The sequence below is a fragment of the Pelobates fuscus genome, chromosome 1 (assembly GCF_036172605.1).
Source record: "Pelobates fuscus isolate aPelFus1 chromosome 1, aPelFus1.pri, whole genome shotgun sequence".
Taxonomy (NCBI): Eukaryota; Metazoa; Chordata; class Amphibia; order Anura; family Pelobatidae; genus Pelobates; species Pelobates fuscus.
In genome coordinates this window covers 40,248,916-40,266,529 of record NC_086317.1, presented here as the reverse complement: position 1 = coordinate 40,266,529, position 17,614 = coordinate 40,248,916, and the positions used below count along the sequence as shown (strand labels likewise).

The 17,614-nt window shown below is 42.2% G+C and overlaps 1 protein-coding gene across 3 annotated transcripts; it reads right to left on the bottom strand.

The window, feature by feature from the left end:
* Positions 1-420: 420 nt before the first annotated feature.
* On the bottom strand, positions 421-12,845 carry CCT8 (chaperonin containing TCP1 subunit 8). Of its 3 annotated transcripts, none has more exons than XM_063448136.1 (16): positions 12,681-12,844; positions 9,717-9,807; positions 9,511-9,590; positions 9,025-9,174; positions 7,836-8,016; positions 7,690-7,751; positions 7,389-7,526; positions 6,577-6,755; positions 6,394-6,460; positions 4,654-4,741; positions 4,097-4,212; positions 3,920-3,991; positions 3,664-3,828; positions 2,969-3,088; positions 2,252-2,365; positions 693-780 (listed from the first exon to the last, which is right to left on the bottom strand). In XM_063448136.1, the coding sequence occupies exons 1-15, from the start codon at positions 12,738-12,740 to the stop codon at positions 2,270-2,272; spliced, it is 1,665 nt and encodes a 554-aa protein (XP_063304206.1). In that variant the 5' UTR covers positions 12,741-12,844; the 3' UTR covers positions 693-780; positions 2,252-2,269. The 3 variants fall into 3 exon arrangements, with proteins under 3 accessions (XP_063304223.1, XP_063304206.1, XP_063304215.1); XM_063448145.1 differs by having other exon boundaries at positions 694-780; positions 2,270-2,365; positions 12,681-12,845; XM_063448153.1 differs by lacking the exon at positions 2,252-2,365 and having other exon boundaries at positions 421-780; positions 12,681-12,842.
* Between the last annotated feature and the right edge of the window lie 4,769 nt (positions 12,846-17,614).

Here is a 17,614-nt window from a genome sequence, read left to right as displayed (position 1 = left end):
AACACTTCAGCAAATGGAAGTGGTTTAGATCTTTGGAGTGTTCCTTTAATGCAATCTATTTTCTGGATAACAAAAATTGTGCCTTTAAATCTCAGTATTGTAGCATCTGCAATCACTAGGTTCAGCGTAAAAAAAAATAAATAAATAAAAAATAGTGAGTATTACACAATTGTGATCATTGCTCTATTCGGCTGTGGTCCAATGCTTTTCCCCACAGGTTAAGAGTTATGTGTTAACAATTGTGGTTTGATTACCTCTGAAAAAACTGCAGATAGTCATTAGACTAGATTTGATCTGGATAATCAACACAATTTCTTCTTCAGTAAGTTCATGTATTAATTTAGTTAGCTAAACTCTTTAAAGCATAACACAAGCAGTCCCCTCTCCCCCTCCCCCCAAGACATGATAAGCTGCATAAGATTCCTTAATATTTTGCATTTTATTTCAGTGCTTTAGTGAAAACATAGCATCAGATTTAATAATCAAAACCGGACAGCTCTACAGAGAAAGAAGCACATTAGCCTGGGTTTCCATTACGTCTAATTTGCAAATCAGAGGTAATAAGCCGTCGGCTAGATCAGGATAGATGTTCCACACGGAGGGGTATTTAACTTAAAGGAAATATGAAAGAGCTGCACAGATTGTGTAAAACACACTGATAAAGTCCTTTAACCGACATATCGCAGACATCAACACAAGTCTTCATTCATTCTGGTCATCATCCCAGTCCTTCTTTCCCGTTGGGGCTTTGGGTCCACCGGCTGGTTTGGCCATGATTATCTGGCAAAGCATAAAACTTCGTGTTAATATTCAAGTTAATCTTAAATAACTGCACATCATCATGCTCATGCAACAGTGCCAGAAACCTTAAAAACAGACATGTTTGCTTACATACCACACTAAGGGTACTGAAATACCAGATTTGCCAATACAACTACAACTCCCACCAACCTTTGCCATGAGATATATAGTTTGACAGCTGGCTGTGGAGTAATAACCCATAGAATGTGCCATTTCACAGACCCATTGTCGGAATGAAAGGTTCTTACAAAGTGTAAAAACATAGCTGACTTTCCGCTTAAAATAACCTAGAACAAACTCAGCACAATTGTATTCAGCATTGATAATGGCTGAAACACCAGTATATAACCAGATTTCAGACTATGGTTTCATGGGAACAATTTAAATGGTGCCTTTTCATTATGACTTTCTCGTGGATTTTTCCAATCACGATCTTACAGGAGACAGATATGGATTTGCAGTATTCGATTAGGGTACTTTTCTAAATCATGTATGCATTTTAAAATGTTTGTTTTCACTAAGAACATGGTTCTTAAAAGTACGCTGACAATAATTCCACACATTTTTAATAAAAGTGAGCTCTCAGAATGAGAACGACACTTTAATTCTAACATTCTAAATTGTTATTTGAAGACATCTCTAATTGATCACTGTTTACAATTTTGCCATCTGAATAGAAACATGCAAATTATATTATGTACAACTGGTATAAGGAATTTAATGTTGTACAGTCTTCATACCAAAAGAAAAATACTCAAAAAAAAAAAAGTGTATGTAATGTTAGGCTTGAAGTCCGATTAAAATATTTTAAAAAGGAAATACAAACGTTTACATTTAGAATAGAGCTGTAACAATTAAAATAATTGATCCAATCAGATTATAGCATGAGCAGGAATAAATAAATAAATTAAAAGTCTCTGCGCTTTAGCAGCTTACCTATGCGTGTCTCAATGAGTTGCAGTACAGCTCATTGAGAAGGGGAATGCAGGTGCTCTAGCACAGGGTGCCTACAGCTTCTGTTAACTCTGTGGAGTAACGGAAGCAAAAGAAAACCTCTCCGACTGTCCGATTCAGAGGTGGGGGATGGGAAACTTCGGTGAAATTATATCAAGTGCTGACTTCTACTGAAATCCCTACTTTTATAAACCGTCACAAAAGAGACCCCAGACAAATAAAGCATGTAACCAAAGTGAAGTGCTGTATATGTCTGGAGCAGCCCTTTACAAGATGATCTTAAACCACTGCAAGTGTTTTATAGTCAAAATACTAGTCGTCAAATAGTCAAAAGACTTCCTGCAAACAAAAACAAATGAATACTTAAATGCCATTTCTCTAGTAGTGACTTTGAATTTAAGTTAATTAATAACAGAGACATTATCACACAGGTTAACTGGTTAGTAGTGATCGCATGCAGTGTGCAGTCCAATTCCGTGCAGGACAGTGTCGGCACCTGCTCATTTGTAACAACCTAATGTGTTTCAGGTTCATCTTGCCAATCATCTTTATCCCAGTGTCCTTGCTGTTTGGGAGCTCTCGGTCCACCAGCTGCTTTTGCCATTATAATCTACAAGTTTTACACAGTTCACCATGAACAAAAATACATAAAGGAAAAAAAACAAAACACAGGTGCTCCAACTACTCACCCTTAAGGCAGGCGTTTTGACACAGAATGCCTAAAACACAACTAAATACCTCTTCCCAAAAGATTCATGTAATAAATACTAGAATGCTGAACGAAATTTCAACCGGTCAGATGATAAATTTGTAAATAGATTTTACCTGTATAATTCATTTGTTTGCTAAGCCCTATAGCATTTTCCCCATCTATCAATAGCTACTACAAAGTGATCTGGTAGCTTCCATCACAAGTGTTTCTATATATCCGGTGTTTCTATTGACAAATACCTTAAGCTGCACTTTATTTCATAAGTCAAATATGTATAAAATCGATGATTGTGAGGGCCCACAGCAGACTATTACCAAGGTTGTGTACGGTCTTTAATACTATCAGGGCTATTCACTAAACTCCTACATGTAGCAAACTGAAATCCAAATGGCAAACTTTAAGCAAAAGTCAATGCCATTTGTCTGGTCTGTGCCATGTTCAAACTGGATCGCCCTGAATGTTCAGCAACTGGACAGCTTACGAAAAATCCACTCAGCTTACCTGATCTACTCGCAGAACAGTGACAGCAGCATTGGTTGCCAACTTAATTCCCCAATGTTTTCCAAGGTATGTGTCCAGTACCTTGCATTCCAACATATCTTTTACTGCTGCAGTCTCTGCCTGGAAATTGATGTGAAAAGAAGTTCATGTCAGAGAAAGACACATATACAGTTATCATTATGTCAATGTAAAGCTGGGCATAATATAAAAATTACGCTTATTCTAGACCAGCTTTACAGCATACATAAAACTCCCAGGGCTTAAAAGTTACAAGTCCTATGCCACGAGCAAGGGCCTCAAATTTTACTCGCCACTGCAAGCCTGGATGACTCAAATCACAGTCACCAAGGCTAACTTTTCACTTGCCAATGGCTAGTGGAAATTTTGAGCCCTGCTTTAAACGTTATCTTAAATGCACCCGTCAACTACAAAAGGAAAGGTGTAAAAGGCACGTTACATTCTAACAATATATGGTTACTACTGAATTGCTGCAAATGTGCAGACCAATACACATTTTTAATTTAATAATCCTAGTTTCTCTCTAGGCAATTCCAATTAAAAAGAACAAACATATTCAGGATATATTAGCTATAAAGAAAGCCATTTATGCTATGCTGTTGTCTGCACAAATCACACATATACGTTATGAAGTTCAAAGCAAAAAATCCTAACAAGGAATTGGGGATGACAAGTACCTCAATGTCAAACCCCACAGTCTTGTTGCCTTCATGATGTGTTGCATAGAGTTTGGAGATTACTTCATTGGCTTTCACCCCTGAGTTCTCTGCTAATGCTCTTGGAAGGCTCTCAAATGCCTCTGCAAACTTCTTAATAGCGTACTGATCAAGGCCAGGGCAAGTCTGAAATTTGAATAAAAGACAATATGTATTATTACAGGTGGGGTATAAAGTAGCCAATATGGGTAATAAAATTATTTTTTCCCCCAGTTACCTCTCCATATGATGTGATCTTCTTTGCCAATTCTATTTCAGTTGCTCCACCACCTGGGACAAGACGTTTATCCTTCAATAAAATAAAAATAATTAGATAACTAATTAAAAGGTTTGCAAGAAAACTGTTTTAGGGGTTGCCCTGTCTGTACACAGATGTAAAGCCTGCGTTACTTACCCTTGTGAGAACTTTAAAGTTGTTTACTGCATCGTCAACAGCCCTCTCTACATCATCCATGTGGTTGTCTGTTGAACCACGAACAACAATAGTAGCTATGGCACCATCTTCCTTTTCTAGTGAAAAAAAATACGAAAATTACCCCATTAGTACTACCTATTAACAGGATGAAGTGCATCTCCCTGCCTGATCCCCATCATTTAATTGCACAAGATAATCTAGGGAAATCCTGTGGTCTTCCAGGACCTTCCACAAACTATGTTTTGTACTATCCTTCACACATCAGTACAGAAAGAAAAGCCAGCTCACTACCAGGAGCTGAAGATCAGAAAAAAAGTGACAAAACAAGGAAGGAAAGTTTTAGGAAACAAGCTCTCTCTCCTCCCAGTCCCCCCCGTGAAGAAATAAAAAAAGGCAGTTACTATTTCTGATTCAGATGTTTTCTTCTAAAATTAAAACTAAAAAGGCACAGGATTACACAGAAATGACAAAACATCACATGATACCTTATTTTATCCACATATGCAAGGTTTTACAACAATAAACATGATACATACCATGTTTAAACACAACAACTTGAGTGTCTCCAACTTCAGATAAATAAACATCGTTACAGTGACCCATTTCATCTGGCGTAGGAGCAGTCTACACAAAAATAAATAAAATTAAAAAGATTAGGGGCATGCAAAGGAAGACGTCTAGGAACAGCAATAATGTTGTATTACAAATATCATTGTCTATGAAATTGCATTAACACATGTGGGGTTATCACTGGTACTTTGAAACAGATCTTCAATTGGCTATTTTACATTTCACACTAACACTGCAGAGGCTCAGCACTAGGCTCTCCATAAATTAACTAATTGGAGGCTTATTCCCAGACCTCCAACAGTGCAGAATAACTCAGTGTATAGGTAAAATTTTGTACAAAAAAAAGTGACAAATCTCTTACAGTATACCCATGAAGTACTTTACAATTTGGGCAAAAAAAATAAATATAGGAAATGTTTTTCAGTTTTCTGAATAGGGAACTAGTGATATGCCGAGAGGCACAGCGCATCAACTGAAGCAATCAGTGACGCGATGGAAGTACCAGAAAGAACAGGTGCTATCTTTTAAAGATTTGTATTGAACTGTTAAACAGGGACCTCGGCACCAAAACAACTTTAAGTGTTCTTGCATAGCAAGACCACTTAATGTTATCTCACATATATTATTATAGCCAAATTTACCACCCTAACTCCTCCCACAGTTTTTACACTACATAGACAGTAATATACCGAAACGTGTGGATTGTTCCCGATCGGTGTGCTATTACTTTGTGGAACGTTTTGCCGAATGGTTCACGAAATATCGTTTTTGTGGCAAAATTTGTCCCATAGGAATGAATGGTGGAATGTTCAAAACTAGAGTGGGAGCTGGCAAAAGCTGAAAAATCAGGACATGATTTCTAAACTGCCACCACTCCATCATTTTCAATCCCACCTACACAAATCTTATATCAAAATGTTCAGCTATCCCTGCTGCCACTAAACACGGCTAAGCCATAGTCCTGATGGTTTTCACAATATGACCATTTGTTTGCAACTCACGCCGTCCATTGACATTCATTGAAACTCCACTCTAGCCACCTCAAATTTGAAGGGCAATATCTAAACTGCGACTGTGCCTTCATTTTTAATATTTCAGAGACATACTATGCATTAAATGTAGGTCTGATTCTTGTCACAATATAAAGCTCTTTGCTGTAGGATGTATAGTTTTTAAAATACGACTGATTGAAGATGGCAACCGCCAGTGAAGTGAGCAATTTGGAGCAGTTTGTTTGTAACCGCTCTTCTCTGCCCTATTTGAAATCTATTAGTTCCTTTTGGCAGTTGGTGGAATGTTCGAGGGATTTGAAAGCTCTTATCTGCCCTTGCTGTAAAGAGTGAGTGAACCACACTCCAACCTTTCCACAGTTACTCCAGCCATTCCAACCACACAACAGTTACTCAAGCCACTCCACCCAGTTACTCCGCCCACTCCAGTTGTAGACTACTGGTGGAGGCAAGAACACTTCACACAATTTCCCCGGAAATTGTAGCTTTTCTAGTTCTGATTAAGTTTTTATTATGAAATCAAGATATTATGGTACTTTGCAATGCAAATTCACATTACAGGATAGGTGCAAGTCAAGAGCAAGCATCAGATCCAAATGCATTGCAACATACCCAAATCCTTAAAGTTTTAGGGCTTTAATCTGATTTAACATAAAACAAATGTGAACTTTTCTTAATGTTTTACACTTTACTTACTAGTCTTGGGAGAGCTGTAGCACAAACCGTTTTACAAAGTCTCCTCAGATCCCATTTAGAGTTTAATCTAAAATAAAAAAAAAAGTAAGTTATAGCTCAGACCTTTTTCAAACGAATCCCAATTACCAAACATTTTATTTTAATGCCAACCCATCCATCCAGCAGCCAGATACTGGGACTTACCTCACCAACATGAGATTGTATTTGTTGACATAATGAAGGGCCATATCAGCAACTTTGCCTCCTGTGACTATAACACTGGCTCCAGCATCAGCTATGGCCTTCACCTGCTCCTCCATTAGATTTTCTTCACCCTTGCTGAAGTCCATTAGTTCTTGTGCATTATTTATTAATACGGTACCCTGTATATACAAAGTTAGGTTTACCATGAAATACTTTATTCCCCCCCCCCCCCCCCCCCAATTGTCACATTACAGTTACTAAATAAACCTCTTTAATATTATTTAAGATTTCGAATAAGCTTTTCAGATGATTCAATATTTTTGGATAAACTTTTTAAAGGATTTTTTAACCCAAAATAAATATATCAAACTATAGGACTAAAGCACCTGGCTTATTAAGTTCTTCCCTTGGTGCAGGAAAGAGGGGAGTGTTATATATAAACAAAACAAAACACACACCTTTACCTGTCGGGGGAGTATTGAGGGTGTGGGGGAGTGAGGGGAGAGGGACACTAGGCTTGGGAACACAGTTTTGTATTCCTAATACTATAGTCTTGCGTCAATCTGAAACTATATACAAAACCTGCAAACTTCAGATTGCAAGTTTGAGAGCAGTCTGTACAAAACCAAAATGTATAGGATTGTATTGTCAAATTGGAGTTATTAGTCCATTGAATATGTAAAAAAACAATACTAAATAAAAGTGCTGGCCTTGTTATTTATTTAGCAACAGTCAAGTAAAAACAAACCATTAATACTATAATGTGGAAAAAAACAAACTGCAAAACCCAACACAATACTCTAATAACTTACCTTTGTTTCAGTGATCATACCATCAAAAGGACACGAGTATACTGCAATTTTGGCATCTTTTACAGAGGTGACATTTCCTTCTGTTTCTTTCTTGAAAACCATTCCATGTAAAACAGATGACGACCCTATGCCACAACCCTGTAATAGCAGTTTAAAAAATCACTATTCCTGCAGTTAAGCACAGAATTTCATCATCAATGTGTTCTGTACACAGTAATAACATTTATTTTAGGTTAATAGAGATTATTTGTGGTGTCTTATTTCGAGCAGAGAAATCCTAATCTCTGCTGGTTTTACATACCAATATCTTGCACACCCTGATGTTGTCGACATTGAAGTGGCCAGATTCAGGAAGTATAGAAACTAAAATCAAATAAGATGCAGGCGTTAGTAAATTGCCTGTGTAAGTCTGGAAAAGGAGCAATTGATGTAATTAAATAACCTTACCACACGCCTGAGCAATAAGATTTGAAAGGAAAGACTCATTCCCATACTGCTTGCTCATAATGGAGGTCTGAAGGAGGGAAGAAACTTCGTCGATGTCCCGCAGGTTCTTTGCAGAGCTGCAGACCAAATCAGGGAGGATTTCTAAAGCTTTCTTGCAAGCTTTTTCATATCCTTCAATTACCTTGAAAAAAAAAAAAAAAACATTAACATTTTTAAAAACTAAAGAATAACTGGCTATAGAATAGATCTGTGAAACCCCCACAGAACCCTTCCCACGCTAACACCTCTACAGACACCCCTCCCCGCAGACAACTCACCCCCTCCCTCCTGCGGATACACCCTAGAAACACATACAGGGATAGAGAGGATGATTCCCCCCACCTCGCCAACAAGACAGACTCATGCATCCAGACCTCTAGGTGCGGGCCCTTCCACCAGATAACCAGTGAGGGGCGGAATCGCACGCACCCTATCTGAAGACAAATATGCCGCCCTACCACGAAGGAACCCCGCTGCTAACACACCGAAAACGGCACCAGAGACATCCACTAAAAATCCCGCTACCCACCCCCCACATCACCCAACACCCGCTAAACTCCATGACATAGACTTACGAGACATTAATCTTGCACTGGCAAGACTCTTCTACACAATGTAAGGCACACACTACCACACAACCCACACACACCTCTCAACTCGATACCTTGTACGGACCACACACCCCAAGTTACATAACTGCCACAAGTTCTACTTCACCCAGTTCTCTCCCCTCTGATACACACCGCGATCGGACGATCAAGCACAGGACCTTCAAAGCACTGACCGTGAATGCCTACAATTACACTCACAACACAGAACCCTGTAAGTTCGACCTACAATAATCACTCTACAAGAACACCTACATCAGGGCAACCAGAAGTGCACATGCTCACGCGCCCCCCACGATATACGCACCTAAACAAATACTAGCCTGTACGAAACCCTATCACACTGTGTATCACTTGTATAACATCGCTACAATGAAAATGTATGATTGTACTTTTTGATTAGGCCGCAACGCACGTGGAATGTGCAGAATTCACAAAAAATGTAAAAGAAAAAACAGTACTAATAAAAATTAAAAGGAAAAAAAAAAAAGTCAGTATTAATAGTAGATCTAGTTGAAACTGTAATAAACAAGTAGACAAACCTCTGATACAGATAGGCCCATTCGAAGCAGCTCCTCTGCCAGCTCCAAGAGTGCACCAGCAAAAATAAGCACAAAGTTAGTGCCATCACCGACTTCCTGCTCTTGCATATGAGAAGCCATGACAATCATTTTAGCTGCAGGATGCTGGACCTGTAACAGGACAATAAGGCACACAATTAACTTTAGGATAAGTCTGGCAAACCGCAAGTTCTATTTTTACTTTTACTAAAAGCAGGTACCACAAAATGTTTCTCTTAAATATTTACATTTATCAGTATAGGGTTTAAGTTATGCAAATGTCTGTCCTTCCTTGACCCCCAGCTTTCACTGGACTCCACAGAGAGAGATTTGTACTGCTGCTACCAAGCAAGGAATCACAGCCCGGGTTAAAAATATAAGGTGTACTTATACATGGTGTTTGTGTTTTAAACCTTTGTTCAGAGATCCGATACCTGTAAAATGTGTGGATGTCATGTATATACTTGCCTCAAGTTCACGGAGAATAGTGGCTGCATCGTTTGTAACAAACAACTTCTCCAAGTGATTGATAACCATTTTGTTCATTCCTAACAGATGAAATTACATTAGAATATTAATACATTGAAGGAGAAAAAAAATTAACATACGTAACCATTTATCTTTAACAAGTATTGAAAAATAAAATTTAAAAAAACAACATCATTATTACTAACCATTTGGTCCATATGCAGTGCGAGTAGTTTGGGCAAGTTCTTTACAAGCTTGAATATTCCTGTACACAGCTTCTTCTAAACCTGAATAATGCTGAAAAACAAACCGTTATTGTCAGAATTGATGAGTAAAATCCAACAAAAAAAATGGAGAAGGAAGAAAAATAGATATGAAAAGGGAGGGGTGGAAAGGCAAGAATGTGACTAATGACCAGAATACTCTTCATCGATTGTCTGTTGCCATTTGTTGTTTTTAGATATCCACAGAATGTGTTTAGTGCTATATAACCAATATATGAAATGCCCTGTCTCCGGCACTAAAAGGGTTAATTTATAGATCCTGTTAATCTCCTCCCACCGTTAGGACGGTCCATGACATCATTCACAAAGTGGGCTTAAATGCCTGCTGGATAGCATGAAGCACCCTGCAGATTTGGTGTGAGCAGAGTTAGATCCCTGCTCAGACCACTATCTACTGTGTTAAATAGTAAAACCCATTTTCTAATATAAGAATTGATATTAGGAGTGGATTACCTTAGGGTTTGGTTAGTGGTGAGGTTAGATTAGGGTTATGTTGGGGTTAGCGTAGGATTAATGATGAGAATGTGTTATGGATAGTGTAGTGTTAAGATTAGGGTAGGCATGCGCAGGAGTTACTCTAAGTATTGGGTAAGGTTGGTATAGCGTTAAAGGGACTCTGTAGCGTTATGAATACAAAGTTGTATTCCTAACACTATAGTGCCCTCTGGTCAGCCAAACCCACGTGCTCCCCACCTCCGTTACACATAAAGTGTTAGAAATTCTTTAATGTCCCCCTAGAGGCTGTCTTAGTGCTGCAATGTAAAACCTTGCCATTTCTCTAAAACTGCAGGACTAAGTGGGACAGAGACACTGCACCCAAACCACTTCAATGTATCTGGGTGCCTATGGTGTCCCTTTAATGTAGTGGTTCTGGTGTTTATAGCATGTCCCTGCAGGCCTTTTAATGTAAACACTGCCTTTTCACAGAAATTCCTGTGTAGTAGCACCTCTAGTCATTTAGATGACCACTAGAACTGCTTTCTGTGTTGTGTTCAGAATCTACACGCCCTGCATGCAGGCTCTGAATGTTCCCCATAGAGATGTAATGATTCATTGCATCCCTAAAAGGAGATGGTAACTGGCACAGCGATTACGTTTTGGCACAGCGATATAGCCTCTCCACAGAATGTTACTATAGGGAAGCATTGGATTGGCTGAGATTAGGTCTGGCGAGACTCTTGCAGCGTGGTAAAAAGGGGGATTAAAAGACCTTTTCACTGTTCTGAAAGAATGTCGGGCACCTAAATAGTGGATTTAACACTACAGTATGGTGTAAGGAACAATAGTTTTCTTTTAAATAACAGAAATGTGTTTAATTCATAAACCTATCAGGCATTTAACCATTACGACTCATGATTCTATTTTGGATTTCTTTTTAATAGCACTGGAGTAAAAAAAAAAAATATATATAAAAAGCTGCAAGTCATTTAAATGACCTGATAGTTTAGAATATGCTAGTGATGGACTGTCCACACTCATAACATAAGATCATTATAAAAGTAATAATATAGCTTGCATGATTTCTAAGAAAACGTGATGTATGGATAACAGACTGAGGGAATACTAAAACCAGCAGAGAACTATACATAACATTGTATGTTTCCTTTTAAGGCTTTACTGAAACAGGAGAATGGTGAAGGAGAAAATGGATGAAGGCAGGGTTAAGCAATAATGTTCTCCATCTTATTATAATACAGGAATTTACCTATACATAAAGAAGCATATAGGGTTTAATTCTCAAAACAATGGATTGTGATGAAGTAAAAGCCACATTCTGATAGAAATAGCCAGGATATGATTATAGCAGAATCTGAGTCATCTAAAGTAGTCTGAATTTTGCAACGCAGCTTTCAATTACAATTCTGAATTTTGTTAATGAATCCTACATGGGAGGGGTGGGCTATTCATGTGAATCCCATATGAAATCTATTCCCTAAACAAATTCTATTGAACAGAAAATGATTTGCAAAATTTAGGCCAAAACAGCAGTGAAAATTCTCCGCTATAGTCATAACCTGTAAATTATAGTCTACATTTTACCCATGCGGATTTCAATTCACTACAATAAACCTATGTGTTAAACCTATGTGTTGTGCTAGAGACATCGGTTATCTTCCCTACAAGGGACAGAGAATTAAGCTTTTGTAAAATGTTACGTTTCTCACGTGGCTAACCACTTAAGTGCCAAAAGGTTATTACTTTACAGCAACATAAAAAAAAAATTAAAAAATTTGATTGTTCTAGTTATCTACTTTTAGATTGCAAGCTCATGGGCTATCTAGCAAAGCACTCTGTATAAGAGATCTTCAGGGGCTAGATGTCTGCTCTCACGGGTTGGGCCCTCTTTAACCTTTTTGTATCAGTCGGTTTTATTTTGTACTGCGTCATATTTCCCCAATTGTACAGCGCTGCGGAATATGTTGGCGCTTTATAAATGCCAGTAATAAATAAAATAAATAATAATAATAATAAATAAAGGGGCCAGGCCCAGACAAACTACAGTAATCGTTGATGTATTCATTTTATTATTGGGGAAATGACAAACCAAAGAGAGGAAAAGGAGTATTAACCCTTTAAATGCCTGATTCATGGTCAGCCACATGGTTAGAGCTTCAATGCAAGAAAAATGAAAGGGTTAAATGGAGCTGGTGGGGGGGGGGGGGGGTCACCGGCACTCACAGGGTTAATGTCACCCGGTCCCTGGCACTCACAGGGTTAATGTCCCTGGCACTCACAGGGTTAATGGTCCCTGGTTACTGTGAGGGTTGATGACCCCCTGGTGACAGACAGTATAACAGACAGACAGACAGGTTGTTCTAGAAGTTTCCATGTGTCTCCGGCCCACCGGGGCCCCCGCTGGCCGCACCCCGCTCTCCTCACACTCACCTTGGCTCCATCTTTCAGCATCTGGGCGAAGCCCGGGGCCTTGGGGACGTGCAGCGCCATGGTGTGAGTCCGGGGAGGCAGGCAGGAGGAAAGAAACTACCGGCAGGCGGGCGGGCGGGCGGGCAGTCAGGGCAGAGATAGAGTGAGATACCCACAATGCCGAGCGCCGGGGATAGACCGAGACAGCCGAGCGGCCGAGAGAGTCGCTCTCACAGTCTGAGCGCGGGAGCTGGGGAGGGAAGCGGCGCGCGGCGCTCTATACCCGCTGGGATCGATTCGCTCGGGGTGCGATTGGTATTCCTAGCGGCCTGCTGACAGCTGCCTGACTTCCTTTGTGTAAAATGGAGAGCTCCATGAGAGCATGCGGTCACAGAGAGACATGGGGAGACAGACAGAGAGAGAGACATGGGGAGACAGACAGAGAGAGCTCCACAGAGAGCATGCGGTCACAGAGAGACATGGGGAGACAGACAGAGAGAGCATGCGGTCACAGAGAGACATGGGGAGACAGACAGACAGAGAGAGCATGCGGTCACAGAGAGACATGGGGAGACAGACAGAGAGAGAGCTCCACAGAGAGCATGCGGTCACAGAGAGACATGGGGAGACAGACAGAGAGAGCATGCGGTCACAGAGAGACATGGGGAGACAGACAGAGAGAGCATGCGGTCACAGAGAGACATGGGGAGACAGACAGAGAGAGCATGCGGTCACAGAGAGACATGGGGAGACAGACAGAGAGAGAGCTCCACAGAGAGCATGCGGTCACAGAGAGACATGGGGAGACAGACAGAGAGAGCATGCGGTCACAGAGAGACATGGGGAGACAGACAGAGAGAGCATGCGGTCACAGAGAGACATGGGGAGACAGACAGAGAGAGAGAGCTCCACAGAGAGCATGCGGTCACAGAGAGACATGGGGAGACAGACAGAGAGAGAGAGCTCCACAGAGAGCATGCGGTCACAGAGAGACATGGGGAGACAGACAGAGAGAGAGCTCCATGGAGAGCATGCGGTCACAGAGAGACAGAGAGAGAGCTCCACAGAGAGAATGCGGTCACAGAGAGACATGGGGAGACAGACAGACAGAGAGAATGCGGTCACAGAGAGACATGGGGAGACAGACAGAGAGAGAGCTCCATGGAGAGCATGCGGTCACAGAGAGACAGAGAGAGCTCCACAGAGAGCATGCGGTCACAGAGAGACATGGGGAGACAGAGAGAGAGCTCCATAGAGAGCATGCGGTCACAGAGAGACATGGGGAGACAGACAGAGAGAGAGCTCCATGGAGAGCATGCGGTCACAGAGTGAGAGACAGAGAGAGAGAGCTCCATAGAGAGCATGCGTTCACAGAGAGACATGGGGAGACAGACCGAGAGCTCCATAGAGCGCATGCGGCCACAGAGAGACATGGGGAGAGAGAGAGAGAGCGCTCCATGGAGAGCTTGCGGTCACAGAGAGAGAGCTCCATAGAGAGCATGCGGCCACAGAGAGACATGGGGAGAGAGAAAGAGAGAGCTCCATGGAGAGCATGCGGTCACAGAGTGAGAGACAGAGAGAGAGAGCTCCATAGAGAGCATGCGGTCACAGGGAGACATGGGGAGAGAGATAGAGCTCCATGGAGAGCATGCGGCCTGGGGGAGACAGAGAGAGAGAGAGAGCTCCATGGAGAGCATGCGGCCTGGGGGAGACAGAGAGAGAGAGAGAGCTCCATGGAGAGCATGCGGCCTGGGGGAGACAGAGAGAGAGAGCTCCATGGAGAGCATGAAGGTCACAGAGAGACATGGGGAGAGAGAGCTCCATGGAGAGCATGCGGTCATAGAGAGCTCCATGGAGAGCATGCGGTCATAGAGAGCTCCATGGAGAGCATGCGGCCACAGAGAGACTTGGGGAGACAGAGAAAGAGCTAGCTCCATGGAGAGCATGTGGTCATAGAGAGAGCTCCATAGAGAGCATGCGGCCTGGGGGGGAGAGAGAGAGAGAGAGAGCTCCATGGAGCATGCGGTCACAGAGAGACATGGGGAGACAGACAGAGAGAGAGCTCCATAGAGAGCATGCGGCCTGGGGGGAGAGAGACAGAGAGCTCCATAGAGAGCATGCGGTCACAGGGAGACAGAGAGAGAGAGCTCCACAGAGAGCATGCGGTCATGGGGAGACAGAGAGAGAGAGCTCCAAGGAGAGCATGCGGTCATGGGGAGACAGAGAGAGAGAGAGCTCCAAGGAGAGCATGCGGCCTGGGGGAAGAGAGAGAGCTCTATTGAGAGCATGTGGTCAGGGGGGACTGCCAGCATGCACTGTGCTACTGAATTATATTATACCAAATCTATCCACAACCTTCATAATAAACATTCATCTTATTATATCTGCACCGTGATTGTATAATTATACCCACAACCTTTATAATGTACATTTATCTTATTTAACTCTGCATACTGAGGTCAGGTACTTTTCTCCACAGAGATTTATTTCACACCAGTAATGAAAGAATTTAACATTTTTACTACGAGGGACACTGTAGTTGGCCAGACCGCTTCATATCATTGAAGTGGTCTTGGTGCAGTGTCCCTCTCCCTTTTAGTCCTGCAATGTAAAGCTCGGCTGTTATAAACAGCCACAAGAGGCCCTTCCTGGATTCTAACGGAGTTTGACACTGGATGTCCTCGCGCTCTGCATGAGGATATGCAGCATCAGTGAAATCCCCATGTCGAGAAAGGCGGTGTGTGAGCCAGCATCGAGGGATATCAGTATCTCCTGCTCTGTAAATTGAACTTTAATTACATACAGGAGGCTCCTGCAGGGTCTGGCAAGCTGTTAACAGAACAGGAGATAACAAATGCTAAATTAAACATAATTTGCATTAAAGAAAGTGTAAACATTAGATGACTGCAGGGGCATGATCTGTACCCCCAAAACTGCTTAATTAATGGAACACTATAGGATCAGGAACAAACATGTATTCCAGACCCTACAGTGTTAAAAACCACCATCTAGCCCCCTGCCCTTGCCTTCCTAAATATAGTAAAATCTTACTTGTATTCAAGTCTGCAACTGCTGCTTCTGCCCTTGATCTGCATAATCTGAAGTGATTCCGTGAACCAATCACCATACGTTCCCAGCACTGCACCAGGGAGCACCTCTAGTAGCCAGCTGAGGAGTAGCTAGTGGAGATATCACTAGGCTGTAATGTAAACTCTATATTTTCTCTGAAAATACGGTGTTTACTGCAAAATGCCTGAATGGAATGATTCTAGTCACCAGAACAAATACAATAAGCTGTAGTTGTTCTTGTGACCATAGTGTCCCTTTAAGCTAAAGTTGTTTTAGTGACTATAATCTCCCTTTAAACCACACATTGCATATCATCCGATTCCTATAGTTCTAATGCGTCATAAAGGGGAACCATCAAATCACAAGGATTTGTATTATCATGTTTCATTATCTTCTGTATTTAACAAATATGTATTTATGAGGTGTGAAAAGTAAAAATAAATGGGGGGGGGGGGGCCTGACTGCCAAGATGGCCGGACGCGCTTTCTGAAAGCTCCGGCAATGGCGGGCGCTAAAACACCAAACATGGACGACCAAACACTGTCAGCAGCACATGGTGCCTGGAAAACGATGCAGGACACTGCACCGAACATGCGGATACCTCTATCGCACCAAATTGGGTCACAAGCGCTAAAACCGGCCACAAGGCCTCAACGGGAGCAGAGCCCAAAGCCTGGAAGAGACGGCCGTTCGCCCGGCCCGGGTACCGGCCGCAAGTATGCTTCAACAGCTGCCCTGCTACCCCCCCCCCCCCCCTGGACCGGCGGGAGATATCCCGGTCCACACCGGGGGCAACAACCTCAGCAAAACAAACTACAAAAACAAGCGACAAAAACTGCGGAAAGAAGAAAAAGCCAGAACACAAGCAAGATGGCGACGAACAGCATCCTTATCGAGCCACCCACAAGTACCTCAGACTTCTTCGACCAGCTCTGCGTAACCATCTGGAAGAAGATCTGGGACAGGGGCCGGGCCTTCAAGCAGGCGAGAAGAATGGCAGCGGCATGGATTCGCCCGGTAACCCGGCGACGCCTATGCGGATTCCCGCCAAAATCTACCAGAACGGCCTCCCAACGGAGACGGCGCCAACTATCAAGGGGGCGAGAAAAAGCAACATGCCTCATAAGCGACGACACTCATCCCCAAACACGCCAGAACACCCGATCGGTCTACCACAAGCAAACCACGGGGGCCTCAGACCACCCTGCCAGCCATACCAACCCCCGAGCACCTGCCCACGACAGTGAGACGCACCGGAGCAGGAAACAACACACATGGGCCTCGGTAAGGAATCGGCGAGATACACAGCCGAGGGTCTGGATCCTCGAAGTGCTGGTGAGCAGGGGAGACGGATATCCACACACTGGCTGCGCGGCCACCCACAGACTGGCACTGAAATCCTGCATGTCAAGAACCGCATGGGTTGAAGGAGACTGGTTTGTGGACTCACAATCTAAACCACACTAGTTCGACCACGCTATAATATCTAATACTAAATATGTTAACAATTTAAGCATGAACTAAACTATATTTCTGATGTTTGAACCCCATAACTAGACTAAGCTTGTTTCCCTTAAATCTCATGTTTCCTAAAGTGTACCAAGCATAGAGCAACATCGCATGTTAAGAAGCCTAACGTATAACAACTTGCATACTTTTAACAATGATCGCACGTACTCACCTATTAGTCCTAACTACCTATAAAAATGTGCAGCTCAATCTTGTCATGACAATGTTGGCGTTGATGAACCTGTGACTGCTGTCGTGGCATAACAGGCATGTTTGTAACCCATATTGCACAACAAAAATAAAGAATAAAAAAAAAAAAGTAAAATGAAATGTCGAAATCACATCTCTGTATTTAACTTCCTGGATGACCCGTAACT